Here is a 16,745-nt window from a genome sequence, read left to right on the forward strand (position 1 = left end):
TGCTACCAATCTTGTAGTTCTTAATCAAAGGATATTAATTATCCTACTCATAGCCACACCATACAGTTCAGTTCTTGACCATGGGGCTGATAATTATTTACAGTACGCACCCCTTGCCCCTACTTATCGTGAAATAATTGGAGGACATGAGGAGTATTATTACATTTCGAACGATGACGTTGCCCGTTGTTATTGTTAACTGACAAACTATTTTTTTTTAAAAAGGCATTTCCCCATGACTTTTTCCTAATTTATAGAAGCATTGACTAGCGCTACTTTACCCCCACTTTAACTGTAACACAATAGAAAAAAAAATAAGCACCAAAGACAATAAAAATATACAGTGCATTGATATGGTCTCATATATATAAACATATCACTGGACATAAGTAGATGTGTAAATACCTACATAGATTGCTAACGTAGTATATATATATAGAGAGAGATTAATAGATACAGTATGCCGCCTTGTTTAAAGGTACACTTATTGATTTGCCATCTGTATATACCGTTATTCTTATTATCCGATCTAAACCATCAAAAATAAAGTATTTTAAAATTCCCAATACACACTTATGTAGTAAACCCCTTCTCCATAAAGGGACATAAATTATATCTTAACGAAGTGTGTGGACAATATTTCAGACTTCTTAAATATAGAGATAGCGGCATGGAATCATTACACGCTTCAAATCAATTCAAGTTCATATTGAATATATTTTAATCCGTATATTTATTGTTCAGTATGACCAAATCCTTCAAATCTGGCACATTGTGTCTTTATTTAAAGCCCAATCTCGATAATATTTTGGAGAATAAAACTGCTTAATTTTGTGTTAATATCCCTTAAAATCGTCTACCTTAGGGCCAAGCAACTAACTCAACATATGTGATACGTTTTCAAACAACTTAAACCCGTCAGTCTTTATCTGGAAATGGAGACCGGTGTCCCAAGCTGTATTATGCGGTGTCTGGATAAAACCAGACTTTTATTTTATAAAAATAATGTGTAGGTGAAATTTACCTTTCGTTATCAAGTACAACACATGGGTCATTCAATGTAGAGACCTCTAACGGAATGGGGGTCGATTATCAGGTCACCCAACGAAAAAATTGACCCGAAATCTTAAAAGGGTTACGTGTCCGGATAAGCAATTTTGACGTTCACGTCCAAACGAATCAATATTTTAAGCTGAAATTTTGAGACAAGGTAAATTACACCATTCCTCTATATTTTGGCGCTTAAATTTCATGCGTAATCAGACTTTTATTTTTGAGACTCTGTTCAAATCGGGATAGTCCCTTTAAAATACCACAAAAGGATGCCCGTCCCAGGCAAGTTGAAATTGTAACATCTGTGTCAAGATATTGAGAAGCTCCATCCTATTTCGGTAATTTTAGATCTTGAAGGGATATTTTGCGTAAGGAAAATACTTCATGTGATCAAGTCATTTAGATTTTGCTTTGGTAATCCGTTACTGATTCTGTCGCTCTATTTCCAGATAGCTTTACAAATGATGACACACTGTCAATTACTTAATTTGAATAGCTATTATATTTAAAGCAAGAACTCATTCTTTTATGCGAACAATTCATAAAATGATAAGGTCTGTCGTTTATAGTTTGAACGACAAATTTTACTGAAATTTATAGCTACCGAAGAAATAATATTGCCAGAATAAATATTTTAAATCTTCCATTTTGAAAATATTCTTGTGGTCAAGACTGGTGTAAAGTTCAAGTAGCAATTCACAGACTGAAATGGCAGACAAGACAAATTTGCGAAATAGAGTAAAAGTGTTAAATGTATTTTTAACGGGATTTATACTAATTGTGTTGGTATCCTAATTATTCATCATTAAAAGAATACAAATACGTTTTAACACAATTTTTTTTATTAAGGAAAATATTCATTTGGAACAATACTAAATCCCGCTACTAACCTGTACAAAAAATCTCTAACTGAAAGTACACTGTAAAAAATATCCATTTTTTTATGTGGCCGAATTCCGTAATTTAACACCTTTTTTCTGTTAATCGATGGATTTTTTGGAGAAATTGTGTTAATTGTCTGAATTATTTCTTCAAATTACGTGTTTTATGTATTTCTGTGGAATATTCAGTATTAAACAGGAAATTTCCGTGAAATTTAGGGATAAAATGTTTTATTCCCTTCTATAACGGACTTAGTTCTGTTATTTTACGGAATAAACGGTGGAATGACAAGGAAGTTCCGTGAAATTTAGGGATAAAATGTTTTATTCCGTTCTGTAATGGACTTAATTCTGTTGTTTTACGGGATAAACGGTGCAACGATAAGTAATCGTATACATATATAATCATTCCTAATAATCATCATGTTATAGTATTCATTTCAATTTATTAACCATAATATGAAGAATCATATTTTGTAACGTTTGGTATATTAATTGACGTGTATATCTAATTTCCATTATTTATAAGATCTATAAAGTGTATTGTTATTCATCATACGGTAATCAGATTGTAAGTATTTTCATAAATATGTAAAAGTATGTTTTAATGCTGCGGGTGTTAAGGTTGTAATATCTGGTAATCAAGCACGCTAAAGTCCGGATAGTACAACCGGTTGGCCAGTGTAAGTCGGTTTGTCTCTATGGCAGAGTCTGCATACCTGCGAATTGATAATACCGCAAACTTACATCTGAAAGCCTCCAACCACTGACGAATAGCGGTTTGTGATACCTTGCTCTCGATTCTTATAATAGCGAAAAGAGGTTACGTTTAAAAATTATTTGCGATATCACTTCGGTGGAAGCGGACGTTAAATAAAGCTATTTCACGCACGCGTATAAAGTCAATGGTTAATTCAATGAAATTTTTATCACCTTCATGGTCAGGAAACAAAATTTACCAGGATTTTTTTTTTCTGTATTTGAAAATGGAATTTATGTTAATTGAAGGAATTTCTGTAAATTACAGGAAAAACAAATACGGATAAAATTTTCCTGGTAATTTTTGTTTCCGGAATTTTTTACGTTTTTTCACGGAAATTTTTGTTACAGTGTAGTGGATTCCCCTTATCAGAGGTGCAGGGACAGAGTCTAGTCGTTCGGATGGGTCCCGTGTACAAGTTGGAATTCAATTGCTGTCGGGGGGGTGGGGGGTGGGGCGAAATTTCCCTCATAGCACACTGTATAGCATATATCCGTCTTCATTAGCCCGATTGAAGCAGAAAGTAGGACGTTAAACCCCATTTCATTCATTCATTTCATTGAAAGGTTACGAATTATCGAGATAGTGGAATGGTTTCTGAAAATCGTTTCTTGTTTTATTTCATAGGTTAATAACAGATGGTTCGAGATGTACAATTCGACCTTTACCCTGCTCTTCTATCATCGACTACAGCGAGAATATAAATATATTTAAAGACCGTGGGGAAAATACAATATATTGCCACTAAAACATTCTTTATGTGTAGACAATTAGTACACTGTGATTCTGTTCAGTATGGGATAAAACATAGTAAATCATATATATATACAAACGCTATGTATACATACATATGATAAAAGAGAGTGTAAGAATGGATGGATATAATAATTAATAAAGAATGCCTGAATGGGATACATTGGAGTTTAACATCTCGTCAACGCAATAGTAATTTGGATTTTATCATGTAACCAACAGAACAGAATTTTGTCCGGGCAACGTCATTTCCGCGTATAACAGGTCCTGCTATTACCCCCCCCCCCACCACCGTTACTCTTGTCCTGCACTAATTTAGAAATAAGTCTTATGTAATTAGAATTTGTACGTTTGCACTAACGTAAGCATAATCATTACAATAAGCCTTATTATATTAAATATGCATTATGTAAGAGCTAAATCTGCCTATTGTAGATCTTTATTTTGGCGTCAGATGTTATATAAACTATTATATATAGACATGGCAAGCCTATAATCAACTCTCTAGAACATCGGATGGTCGAGATTTAAATGGATTAGAATACTCGCGAGATTTAAAATTTTAACGATAAAATGGATAATCGAGACTAAGTTAAGTATCGTTGCTACGATAATGAACAATCTACTCTACGTCTTCAAACTTCTCACAGAATGAAGTACAATCTGATTAAAACATAGACCCTATTTCGTTTCGTTTTTATAGTTCAAAATTTCGTTTTACTTGTCTTTACCACACTAGGATCTGGAAGAGTTGTTATAACCCGCGTTCTGGTTGATGAAACGGTCAAGGTCAGTGAGGTGTTGGCAGCACGTGATTGTTGGCGAGATTGTAGGTTAGGGTTAGGGTATGCGTTAGGGTTAGATCCAGGGTTAGGGTTAGTGATGGGATTAGCGCTAGCCCTGTTTACAGCTCATGACCATAGCCCAAACTTGAAGTTGGCCTTATGAAACAGATATAACCCTCCCACTGCAACCGGTCAGAATTTCATTTAGGGCCTAGTGGAAGCCATGGAAAATATAAAAAAAAAACGAAACGAAATATAGATCTGTATTTTAATCAGATTGAATAAAGTAATTTGAATGAAATTTTCAATATATTCATTTTTCATTATCTAAATCTTATTTAATACATTTTAAATCCGTGCAAAGATCAGAAATCATTTTGTTTTATATTAATTAATATCAACATTGAAATATGAAAGAAAAAAAATTCTACTGTATCTGGGTTGTACATGGTACTTTAAATTTAGTCACAAGAAATCAAGTGCTTGATCATAAATAAATACATACATGAGTTATACCTGACAATAAGCAAATGATTCCACATAAAAAATAAATAATAACAATACCACTCTGTCATCAACATTGCACATGTTTTTGAAGTAAAGGGTTAGGATCTGGAACAAGTCAAATTTGATTTCATAGAAATAAAAACATTATTCAACCGAATGATTTCTAATTATCAAAAGACAAAACTACTATAATCGATTGATGTGTGTATCAAGTTTCATAGAGATATAGTGGTTCCTTAAATATTCGATGGAAACAAAACTAGGATGGAAAGAGCGTGGGGTGGGGGGAGGGCATTTTAATATCCTTCTTTCGACGCTGGTTAAAAGACTGAATAAATACACAGCATAGAACGAGTGAAGACAGAAAGTTCACAGATAGGAAACTCTGTAGATGAAGCATCAATTAATTGTACTAGGTTATCCTCAGATAGATATTATCTGTTTAATACTACTATTAATCTGTCAATCAAGTTTTACTGGAAGACTAAAATATCTGAGGAAGTGTGAGTACAAAGATAAAAGTCAAATTTGATGAACAGGCAACAATTGTTACACTTGTCAAATAATTCTTTGATTCTGACAAAACATGATATTTTATCAAAGATATAATTAATTATAATATAGTGTACATTTGATATAAAATAACGAGTGTATTGGGTTTAAACATGGTGGATTTGAGAAAATAATCAACCTGATTATTTGCAGATTCTGTAAATATTAAAAAAATCACAAGCCGCTAAACATGAATGAATGGTCCAAAATGGCTGATACAAGCAGGGCATATTAATTATTGTTATAGCCCTTTCTTGGCCAATAATCAAATAGTGACCATAAAGTCTAATAGAAGACAAGGAGGAAACCACGACAGAAAATCTGGATGAACTTTCTCGGCCAATGCAGCTGTCTAGTCGTTCGGATGGGACAAAAACCCGAGGTCCCGTGTACACATTGGCGTGCACATAAAAGATCCCTTGGCAGTTGGAATTCGATTTAAGAGTAAGCCGTAGTGCCGCTGTCCGGGCAAAATTTCCCTCATAGCACACTGTATGGCGTATGCCCGTCTTCATTAGCCCAGTTCGGAGCAGAACAGTAGGACGTTAAATCCCATTTCATTTCATTTCATTTCATTATTATTGAGTGTCCTGGATTTTCCGACTTTCTCACATATATTTTGTCGGCCAGTAAATCTTGTGTATATCGTATCCAGGATCAACAAGAATTTTTAGAATCTACAGGTATGTGTTATTACATAATAAAGTTCTTTAGGTTTGACAGTTGGTTGGTATGTAAGTAAGAAAAGCAGGTGTGTTATGAAAAAAGCCATGTTTTATTACATATATACTGTACATATGGTAGAATAATTATACAGTATTTACATCTTATATATTCCTTTATGTCTGGGGCAACATGTGATATAGGTTACCCTTAAAGAGGAGAGAGAGGCTTTGTCCAAGCTTTGTCCAATATTTGATTAATATAAATAAACTTGATCATAAATCATAAATCGTTGTTTTAAATCTATCTGATTATCTTTAACCTTAACACGAAATTATAAAATCCGAAACAAAATAAAGATCTAATTTAAAAATTGCGATCGACTTAAAGCTATAAGATCCAGGGAGCCTAATGAAATGCAAATTATCAAGGAGTTACTGCCCGTGATTGCAAAACCATATGCACGTTCTATTGGTTCGATATTTGTTCAATTTGGTTTTGATAAAAATTGTGACCTCTAGAGGAACCACAATCTTGGTATTACATACGTTTACACTATTTGGGTAAAGGGGGGCGGTCATTTTGTCGGTCAGTTTCGGTCCAATTTTCACGAGATAGACTTCTCAAATGGAAAACGCCTCTCGAAAGAAGTATCAAGTGTTTTGAAATAGAAAAGCATACTGTGCCCTTTGCATGACACCTAACATAGCACTCTTATCTATATTTTGTCGGTCAGTTTCGGTCCAATTTTCACGAGATAGACTTCTCAAATGGAAAACGCCTCTCGAAAGAAGTATCAAGTGTTTTGAAATAGAAAAGCATACTGTGCCCTTTGCATGACACCTAACATAGCACTCTTATCTATATTTTGTCGGTCAGTTTCGGTCCAATTTTCACGAGATAGACTTCTCAAATGGAAAACGCCTCTCGAAAGAAGTATCAAGTGTTTTGAAATAGAAAAGCATACTGTGCCATTTGCATGACACCTAACATAGCACTCTTATCTATATTTCAAATTTAAGATTCCTATCTGCAATAATCTTTATTAACAAGATGTAGAGACAATTTCACGAAATGTTTAAGGGGGTGGTAACGTTTTCCAGGGCGCTTAAATTCGTTCTTGAACTGTCTACATCAAGTCTTTTCTCTTATATCTGTTAAATAACAGTTTCTTCCTACAAGTAAACACCGATCTCCTTTACAAAAACAAGAACCAGCCATTTCATATCAGTCATTTTTACTGACTTTACCTGTAAAAAAATATCCACCTCCACCCATATACCTGTACACTACTGTATTTGGATAGGGCAATTAGCGAACATCATGTAATTCTAAGCTTTATATATTATGTCTATAGTTGAGTTTTAGTCAGGCGGTAAACACACGATTTCCCTTTTTTTTCTGTGAGAAATTCCAAAAATGTGTTTATATCTAGGTATGTAAGGAATGCTTTGATTTATATTAACAACTACACATTAATCAATTAACATAAATGATCAAATGATTAATAAAAATAAATGAATTGAAAATATTGGAAAATTCTGTTAACATACCGAAAAATTCCCCACCATCTCTACCCCCTAAAAATATTACTAATTAAAAAACCCTGGTTGGTGTTCATTTAAATTCTAAGGAGTGCAAAATGTTAAACTCTGGTATACCATTAATGGTAGGTATCATTACAAACACCTAAGTTTCTAATTAACGGTAAAGATATTTCTTTATATTAAAAAAACCCCACCCAAATGTCTTAATCGCTCCTCTGTTGAAAAGTAGATTAGCGGATCATAAAGGACCATACATTATAATCTTATAATCAATATCAACCCCTTTAATAAATATATTATAATTGACCAATGAGGTATACAATATATATCCTGTTTTTTTTAAATAAGGATATTTTCCTGGTTTAGGTAGTTAACATTGAACAGAACACAGTAAAAAAAAAAACATTAGCAGTCACTATATACACCAATAAAAACACAAAACATCGAAGACAATCCAAAAATTCCAATGTGGGAGGTAAAACCCTCGGCAACGACACCAAATCGAATGTCAAGCCGAATGCAGAACGCACATAACGACCAGTCACGACATGATATGATGTTGTAAGCACAAGAGTTTGTTTCAGCCCTTTCACGTTTTTGATAATGTACTGAACACTTGCTAGAAGATGAAAAGCTCAGTGTAGAAACATAATCTTTGACCAGAGAGCAAATTATCAGAAGCTGAATTGAAAATGAATCCGGATTCAGCTACAGTCGTTTGGATTCAGATAGTAACGCCAGTCGTCAGGTATAATATATTTGATATATTGTAGGAATATTGGGCCATTTGATTTTTCCCAGTTATGACAGATATATCATACCTTCAGATAAAAAAGTTCCAAGATGACCTCTAATTATGATCGATTGAACATTATCTTGAAATAGTGACCTGTGCATAAAAACGGTATAAAAATTATGCTGACTCCTGATCTGGAATGAATATTGTTTAATGTTACACCGGGCTAATGTTCACGGCCATCGCCATGCAGTGCGCTATGGGAGTAATTTTACCCGTACAGCAAAGTTTATGCCTACTCTTCACTGAATTTCAAGGGTACTTTTAAGGGCACACAGCACGTACACGTGACCTATTTTTTCGTTCCAGTCTCTACTCATTGTCAGCTCTCACTAACAAAGGGAAACCCCACTGGAACTTTCGAGTTAAACATCGGGATCGAACGCGGGTCACTAAGCCAAAATGGCTCCATTTCTCCTATGACGAGTGGCGGCCCTTAACCCGAGATTATCATATTTTATATCTTTCTGAAAACCAGATCAAATTATAGTTCTAATTAGACGATATGAACAAACGGGTATTCTGCACCAGGCAGTGTATGCTTACACTTTCGAGAGTCTTACTTGAGCAGTTATCACAATTAACATAATATTATTTTGTTTTACTATTGTGTCACGGAATTTGGCTATCAAATCGTTTGGCGACCAGTTTTCTGACATGACGTGAATCATCAGCCTTCTCTATTAAAAAGACGTGAAAACTCAACCACGTGCATCAGATATTAATCTGCGCGGGAGTAACACGATGCAGGATCGTCGCTCAGTGTTCATGTTCCCTTACTTTTTTATATTCTGTGATTGGTAGGTCTTCTTAGCACCGTTTCGAAATACTATTATCGTAACGCGTTCAGGAAAAAAAAAATCTCAAAACAAACATAAATAAGATGTTTTGATTTTTGACTATAAGAGCAACGGTGCCTTTGAAAAAGTTTAAATACCTTTAAGAACAGTATTAATATTCAGTTTTGTCAAAACGCCCTATAACAATAACCTTTTTCGAGAGGATGAAGAGAAGTTTCTCATGAGAATTAAAACTAAAACATCACAAACGTTCTTAAGATGTTCACGTGCATGTCACGGAAACTAAGGCCTTAAAAGACGTAGAGAAGGGCTTATACCGGGTAACTCTGATATACTCATACGGATTTATGTGGCTTGAGTCCCCGGTAGGCGCCCTTTGATATGGCTAAATGAAACGCTTTACGTGTAGCTTATGACTGAGATAGTGTTTCGAGATGATAGATCGATTCACGGGGAGTTCCCAGGTTTTTATACAAGTGAACTTCATCAGTTCCTCGAATACTTGAGACGGTTTATGGCGGATCAACTATTTCCTATATTTGTATGTTAGTTTGTTTAAGAATTAGCCAAATATCTTCTCATTAAACCCCGTACAACATAGGTCAAAAATACTGTAACCGGGATAAATTAAGCTCTTACACCGATACACAAAATAAACAGAGCCAAAGAAAGGGAAAATATATAGAACTATGGTTATTATTGACTAACAAACTAAATGTTTTTTTTTAGGCTTTTTGATCCCCTGTATTAAAATAACCAGTGGTGGAGCTAATTCAAAAATCGTCCAGAAACAAAAGTCGTACAGATTTCGACCATTTTGCCAAATTTCACACGCGTTTGTGATCATTGTTAAAGCTTGCGAATCTCAAGGTGTTTTACAATTTGTAAATACACGGCTTTAACGAAGTGAGTTTGTTTATGTATAGATTTGCAACTGAAATATTTTTGATAATACACCAAGGGTAAAGTCTACACATTTATATAATAACAAACATTACCAAAGGAAATCTATCTTAGACCTGCGTTAGACAGATTTCTATTCAGACGTGCAAGCTTTTCTCATGGAAACATTCACAAAACCAAAAGACAATATTTAGAAGTCGTTCATATACAATTCACACAGATAAGTTTTTACTGTGTAAACATGCCCTTGAACGATGCTGTTGATAAAATAGTTTCTATATGTTATATAATAAAAGAATGACGCAGATCTGACTGCACTACTTCCGGTTTGGTTGAGTACCAGATAACTTTACTATCATTGGCCATTACCTTCGACATGCAATTTGTATAAAATATATCGCCACTGCACGGTTATTTTATTTACAAAATACAAATTCTAGTCCACTGACGTAAAGAAAATTTCTTCCGCGTAGGATTTATAACGCTGTGTCACCCTAATCCAATATCACTTGTATAATACTGTGAGACTCTAACCCAATATAACCATGTGATTTATAATACTGTGACTCTCTAACCCAATATAACAATGTGATTTATAGCACTGTGACACTCTACCGCAATATAACCACATAGTTTATAATACTGTGACACTCTTACCCAATATAACCTTGTTATTTATAGCATTGTGATCCTCTAACCCAATATAACCCTGTTATTCATAATACTGTGACACGCTAACCTAATAAAATCCTGTGGTTTATATCACTGTGGCACCCTAACCCAATATAACCTTGTTATTTATAATACTGTGACACCCTAACCTAATATAACAATGTGATTTATAATACTGTGGCACTCTAACCTAATAAAATCTTGTGGTTTATATCACTGTGACACTCTAACCCAATATAACCATGTGATTTATAATACTGTGACACTCTAACCCAATATAACCATGTGATTTATAATACTGTGAAAGCATAACCCACTATAACCTTGTGATTTATAATACCGTCACCCTCTCACCTAACATTAGTTTGTGACTAATAGCACTTGCGACACTCCCGTCCAGTCGGTGATGTATAACACGGCGATGTTCTAATCAACTTGTGATGTACAATACGGCGATATAACCATATATGATGTACGACACGATGACGTTATAATTATTAGAACCATGTACGACACGATGACATTATAATCATTGGAACCATTCAAAATTTTAAGAATTTTATCTACTTTATCTACAGCCTTGGCCATGAACTACAATTCGGATATTTTCATCAGCAGTGGTTAAAGAAAAGATTTAAATCTAATTAGAGACATACTAAATGACTAGCAAAAGAAACAGAAACAGAATTGTAAATTGTCAATATATTCATATTTCAAATCCTTTAATATAAATCTTCGCCCTTTCATTGAAAAACGAAACCGGAAACATAATCCTGGATGATTTATACAGATATCGGGCGGATGGGTGGAGTTCAAAATACACATTTTTTTTTTCAGCAGAGCGATAAGCGTCACTAAACAATCCCAACATGGATATTCAGATATTCAGTAAAATTGTCACAGCTTCTGTTGCATTGTTTGTAGAGACATATCGAGGTATTACCGTTCTCTGTTTTTCCGGATTTACTTATATCTTTTAAAACACACTTTAAATATTTCAAAGTAAATAAACCTGCAACAAATCTGCAGTTCTGCAATCGAGCTACATTTTGTTTATCAGAAGTATGTACGGTATGTAGGTAAAAATTTTCGTCTATCACCTGAACCAGTTGAAATGTTGTAAATCATCAAGATTTTTTACATTTTATTTGGCGCACGATAAGTGAAAGTAGATAATATAATCATAATTCAGTGCACGAAAAGGAAGTGGAGAATTATGCTTAGTTTATAAGCGTCATCACTTATGAATTACAATATAAAAAGAAAGCCCACATCACGTGCTTATATTATATAAATCAAAGACCACTGAGGGCGTTACAGTTACAATACATCACAGTGGTACGGCAGTCATAGTTATGCTCGTTATGTTTATTAATTTCCCAAATAAACGAAAAATGGTACCAGGTGTTCTACAATGGGTCTCGTATCCAATGTTCAGTAGTTTAAAACATAATTATTTCTGAATGATGTATTTATATTCATATAACATTCGACTCTCCTAATGACCGAAAATCCAAGCACTGACCTAGATTATTTCTCAGTAATGGCTTGGTCGATTTGCTCCAAATGCACGAAAATGTGATGGAATCGGGTAAATCTGATGAAATTGGGTAAATGGGGTGAAATCTGTTAAATGTAATAAAATCGGGTATGCTGTAAGTATGATGAAATCTGGTAAATGTAACGAAATCGGGTAAATCTGGTAAATGCGATAACATCTGGTAAATGTGATGAAACCGTGTAACTGTGATAAACGTGATTAAAACTGATAAATGTGATAAAAAAGCTTGATTTCTGATACATATTTTTCTATTTGGGGCTTAAATCTTAATTTGACTGTTTCTATCATCTTAAAGATGGGACCGAGATCATGAAGATACCAACATTCTACATATTAAGCTAATTGGTACCAATATGAAGTCAACTACATGCCTTATCTTTGTAACAGATTCCACGATATATAAGATTTGAGGGTTAATAACCGGTCAATTATTACATTCTCTTTAGTTGTATTAGTGATTAGTGAAGGACTGTATAATATCATGTAAATATGATATAATATTATATTTGATTAAGGGCTTGATTATAGATTAGAGACATAGCTAATTACATCAAGATTTGACTACTTTAGAGACATAACAAACCGTCAAGGTGGCAACACAACATTTATTATGAATAATAGACACACTAATTAAAATCAAGACAATACAATGTTTATCATATATAATGTTCTTTAATTTTGAAAAATAAATTACGTGCAATCATTTGTACAGTTGAATGATTTCTTTTTGGAGAGAGAGAGACAGACAGAGAGAGAGAGGGGGAGAGACAGAGAGAGAGAGAGAGAGAGAGAGAGATGGGGGGTAATTTTAAGGCTAACATATGGTACGGGGAGGTTGACATGACATTCAGAAGCCTGTTTTGCCCAATTTAGACTTATTTTAAAATTCATATAATATAATCATTTGTTGGGGTGCAGTTTAAAGTTCAAAGTGAAATTGTAAAAGTGACCAGTAGGGCCAACCATATAATAGCCTACCATAAATTATAGCACCCTTCCAAAAATGTTGCAAATAAACTCACAACCTTCCTTTGGCCCTCCAAAAGATTTTATAGTGGATCTAGCGCGCGTATACAATAAACAGGGTTACTCTAAGGTATACAAAAAAGTAGTATTTTTGGGAAATATTACGGATGAAAATATCTGGGCATTGTCTAATATACATATACATGTACATAAGATTACACTATCTCTACAGCTAAAGGGACCTACCCACGCCATGGACATTGACCATCACATTTTTAGCAAATTTTCTAGGAATTAACTACATCTTTTTTTCTATAATTGAACTATTATATTAGTTTCTCACAATAGTATTTAGATAGTATTGGGTGATATTTGGTAGTATTGGGTAAATCGTCTTGCACGTAATGCGGTCCTGGATTGGCTTCGATTATATATTTATCTTGTGTTGACGTACCAGCTATTTAACGGTAAATATACTATAAAAGAAGATACAAACATATATCTATATCTCTTGGTATGTAAACTATATAATGATATAATGATCAACTATTGAACTCTACTAATTGAATTAATTATATTTATTATAAGTGATTAGTATGTATATATTCAAAGCACGATCTCAGATCTACATTGTTATATATATTTAACTTGTAATAAAAACGTCAAGAAATAAGCCGGTCATTAACATCTCAGAATATATTAATCATCTCAAATTTAACGATTTAAATAATAATTTTAATTGAAAGTAAAAAAAAAAACAGGAACGAATTAAACTATCTGACGTTTATTATATACAAATTCTCGTATCGATTTCAGCGAATAGCTTAAATCGAAGAATATTTCAATGCACGTATATGTAGAACTAAAATAAAAATCTGGCTGGACAACAGCAACTAAATACTCTATTGCACGGCAGGAAGAATAATTATATTTCCTAGAGTATCAATAGAACAATATATTTCTATTGTCATTGCTCAATACATTTATTTAGGTCACATTTTATATATATTGTCATAATCGCTCTACAAATATATGTGAGTGTCGTATACAACAAGACAGACATGCTTTTAGAATATCTATAACAGACCCCTCTTATTTTGTTGTACCGCGACATGCTTTTAGAATATCTATAACAGACCCCTCTTATTTTGTTGTACCGCTGTTGTCTACATTCTAAATTTGATTACAATCTTTTGTCATATCACTTTGATTTTTCAACTTTGAAATGATCACCATAAATGATTGTTATACTATGTATTTTACAGTCTTGTATAATATAATCATAGTCGAGTGTAGAAAGTAATCAAGTAATTAGTAGTTCCCAGTTACAGAAGTTAATTATATTAGTCCATTTCACTGAAATATATCTACAGATGACAGAACACAAAATGAATTGATTGCGAAAGAATATGAACAAATATCAATATATTATACTATAATGATCCGTTTAGTAAGCTATAATATGAGGTAATCGTTGGATTGAGTGTACAGGCTTTTATTCATCTGTTAATTCAATAATTTTTACAATGATTTGTCGCTTTACCTGCTTCCCGTACCAATATAGCTACTAATAAATACTACAGTAATAATCTTTAAATATAATTTATGGCATTTAAACGTAACAATGGATTGTCACAATATACCTTTATTAATTATATAAGCCGTATGTATGTACAATATACACTAATAAATAAACCATGGCTGTATAATATACTAATAACTATAAACAAAGTTATTTATAACATATACTTATACATACATACCAAAATCCTATAATACGAAGTGATCGAAACATTGAAGAAACACGCTTCACTGACAAAAAAAAAATGGAATTTTATGAAAAATACTTGTCTTTATAATATCATTGTATTGTATGCTAAGTCCTGCGTATCGCAAAGCCTTTATTGCTTTACTCAAAATACCAAATTATTAATGACTTTAATTTCTCACAATGTTATGATCCTTTAGCTGTTGTTTTAATCACAAATCCCAACATAAATGGCGAGGAAATTATTAAGTAAATCTTAACAATGAAAAACATACAATTAAGTTATAATTGAAATAACATATGTATGGTGACAAATATTTGCTTATTGAATACAAGATCATTTTCGGTCACCATGTCGTTGTGGCCTATAGGATTAGTTACATAAATTTATATATTTCAAGTACTGGCATTAAGAAACATTAAACCTACACAATAAACCATAATATTTTAATCGGATGTCTGGCAAAACTTGATATCATTAGTAAGAAATAGCTTTCTAAAAATAAGACATAGGAAAAATATCCCAATTCCCCGAAAACATTAAAATAAAAAAAATAACTTGTGTTGATGTCTGTTTGTGTCTATGAATAATTACTCATCGCAAAGGAAACAACAAAGAAATATAAATTTTCATAAACCCCAAAAATAAAAAAAATATATTGAAAAACGAAAGTAGAGGGGTGGTATAAATACATGTATAATGATGGGAATTGGGAATGATAATAAGACATGGTAAGACAAGATAGGTTTTGAAAAAAACCCCATAAAAACTAAAGGTGAAATATTTGTACTTACAGAAGGGTAAGCATCATACGTAGGACATCTATTATCAGGTGGTCTATATAATCCCTCCAAGTGCGGATTATCTCTGATATACATCATGTTCGCAGGTGACCAGTTGTGGGGGGGCAGCATACATGACTGTGAGGGTCTGCCCTCCCCGGTACCCCCGTATATAGCCACGATCAAACACTCAGTGATTGGAGCACGATAAACGACGCAAGATGTTTCACATGCAGTCTGATGAAAGTGATGTTTGCCTCGCCGTGGCCTTACAGTTAAACCCTCTCTCTGTTTATTGGTTCCTAGCTTTGTGTTTCGTCAACACAAGTCGACAAACTCCCATTACTCCAACTCTATCACATAGTTGAAAACATTTGTTCATACTTTGCATTCGCACACACAGTATAGGGGTTAATTTCAAATCAATTAAACACATTTAGGCACGCGTTTTAACACTTAAAATGGTACTTCTCAAATTTTTAATTCAACTTTAAAATAATAAAAAAAATAATAATAACACTATATTGCTTGAAATTAAAATATGGCACACACTTGAGAACTGATTTAGATATCTAAGTATTTAAGCTCCCAGACTTCACGATCATTACCGCAGAAAACTGTTTCGGCAGACGTCAGTCTAAACCTAGAAACCCACTACTGTGTACTAGTAGAACTACTTATATATATATATACATATATAACCGCACTACATCTACACACTACTTCCAAACTACAAATGAAAAAATTCCCACTGAGTTGGGCCAAGATATAATGAATGTTAGAAATCAAGTCAGTGGAATAGAAATCGTGGCCAAAACTCAACTAGAACTTATCCATTCAAACGCTTTGCCTAAACGGCCATCTCTCCCCTCTACCGCTTATGAGTTTAGGTGGGCATGCTGCCCATGAACTTGGTAATAGCAACTCGTTTCGACTTGCTCCTTGTACATACTTTCATTATACTTAGTCCAGTAAGTACACTTGTCTTATATATA

At 33.4% G+C, this 16,745-nt stretch overlaps 1 protein-coding gene across 3 annotated transcripts in view; it reads right to left on the reverse strand.

Moving 5' to 3' along the window:
* LOC126818956 (nuclear factor 1 X-type) overlaps positions 1-16,185 on the reverse strand; it is a 68,150-nt gene extending 51,965 nt beyond the window's left edge. For all 3 annotated transcript variants that reach the window (XM_050546672.1, XM_050546669.1, XM_050546668.1), the window contains exon 1: positions 15,763-16,185. In XM_050546672.1, coding sequence (XP_050402629.1) covers positions 15,763-15,882 — 120 coding nt within the window. In that variant the 5' untranslated portion in view covers positions 15,883-16,185. The remainder of the gene's footprint in view (positions 1-15,762) is intronic.
* Between the last annotated feature and the right edge of the window lie 560 nt (positions 16,186-16,745).

The sequence above is a fragment of the Patella vulgata genome, chromosome 4, assembly GCF_932274485.2.
Source record: "Patella vulgata chromosome 4, xgPatVulg1.2, whole genome shotgun sequence".
Lineage (NCBI taxonomy): Eukaryota > Metazoa > Mollusca > Gastropoda > Patellidae > Patella > Patella vulgata.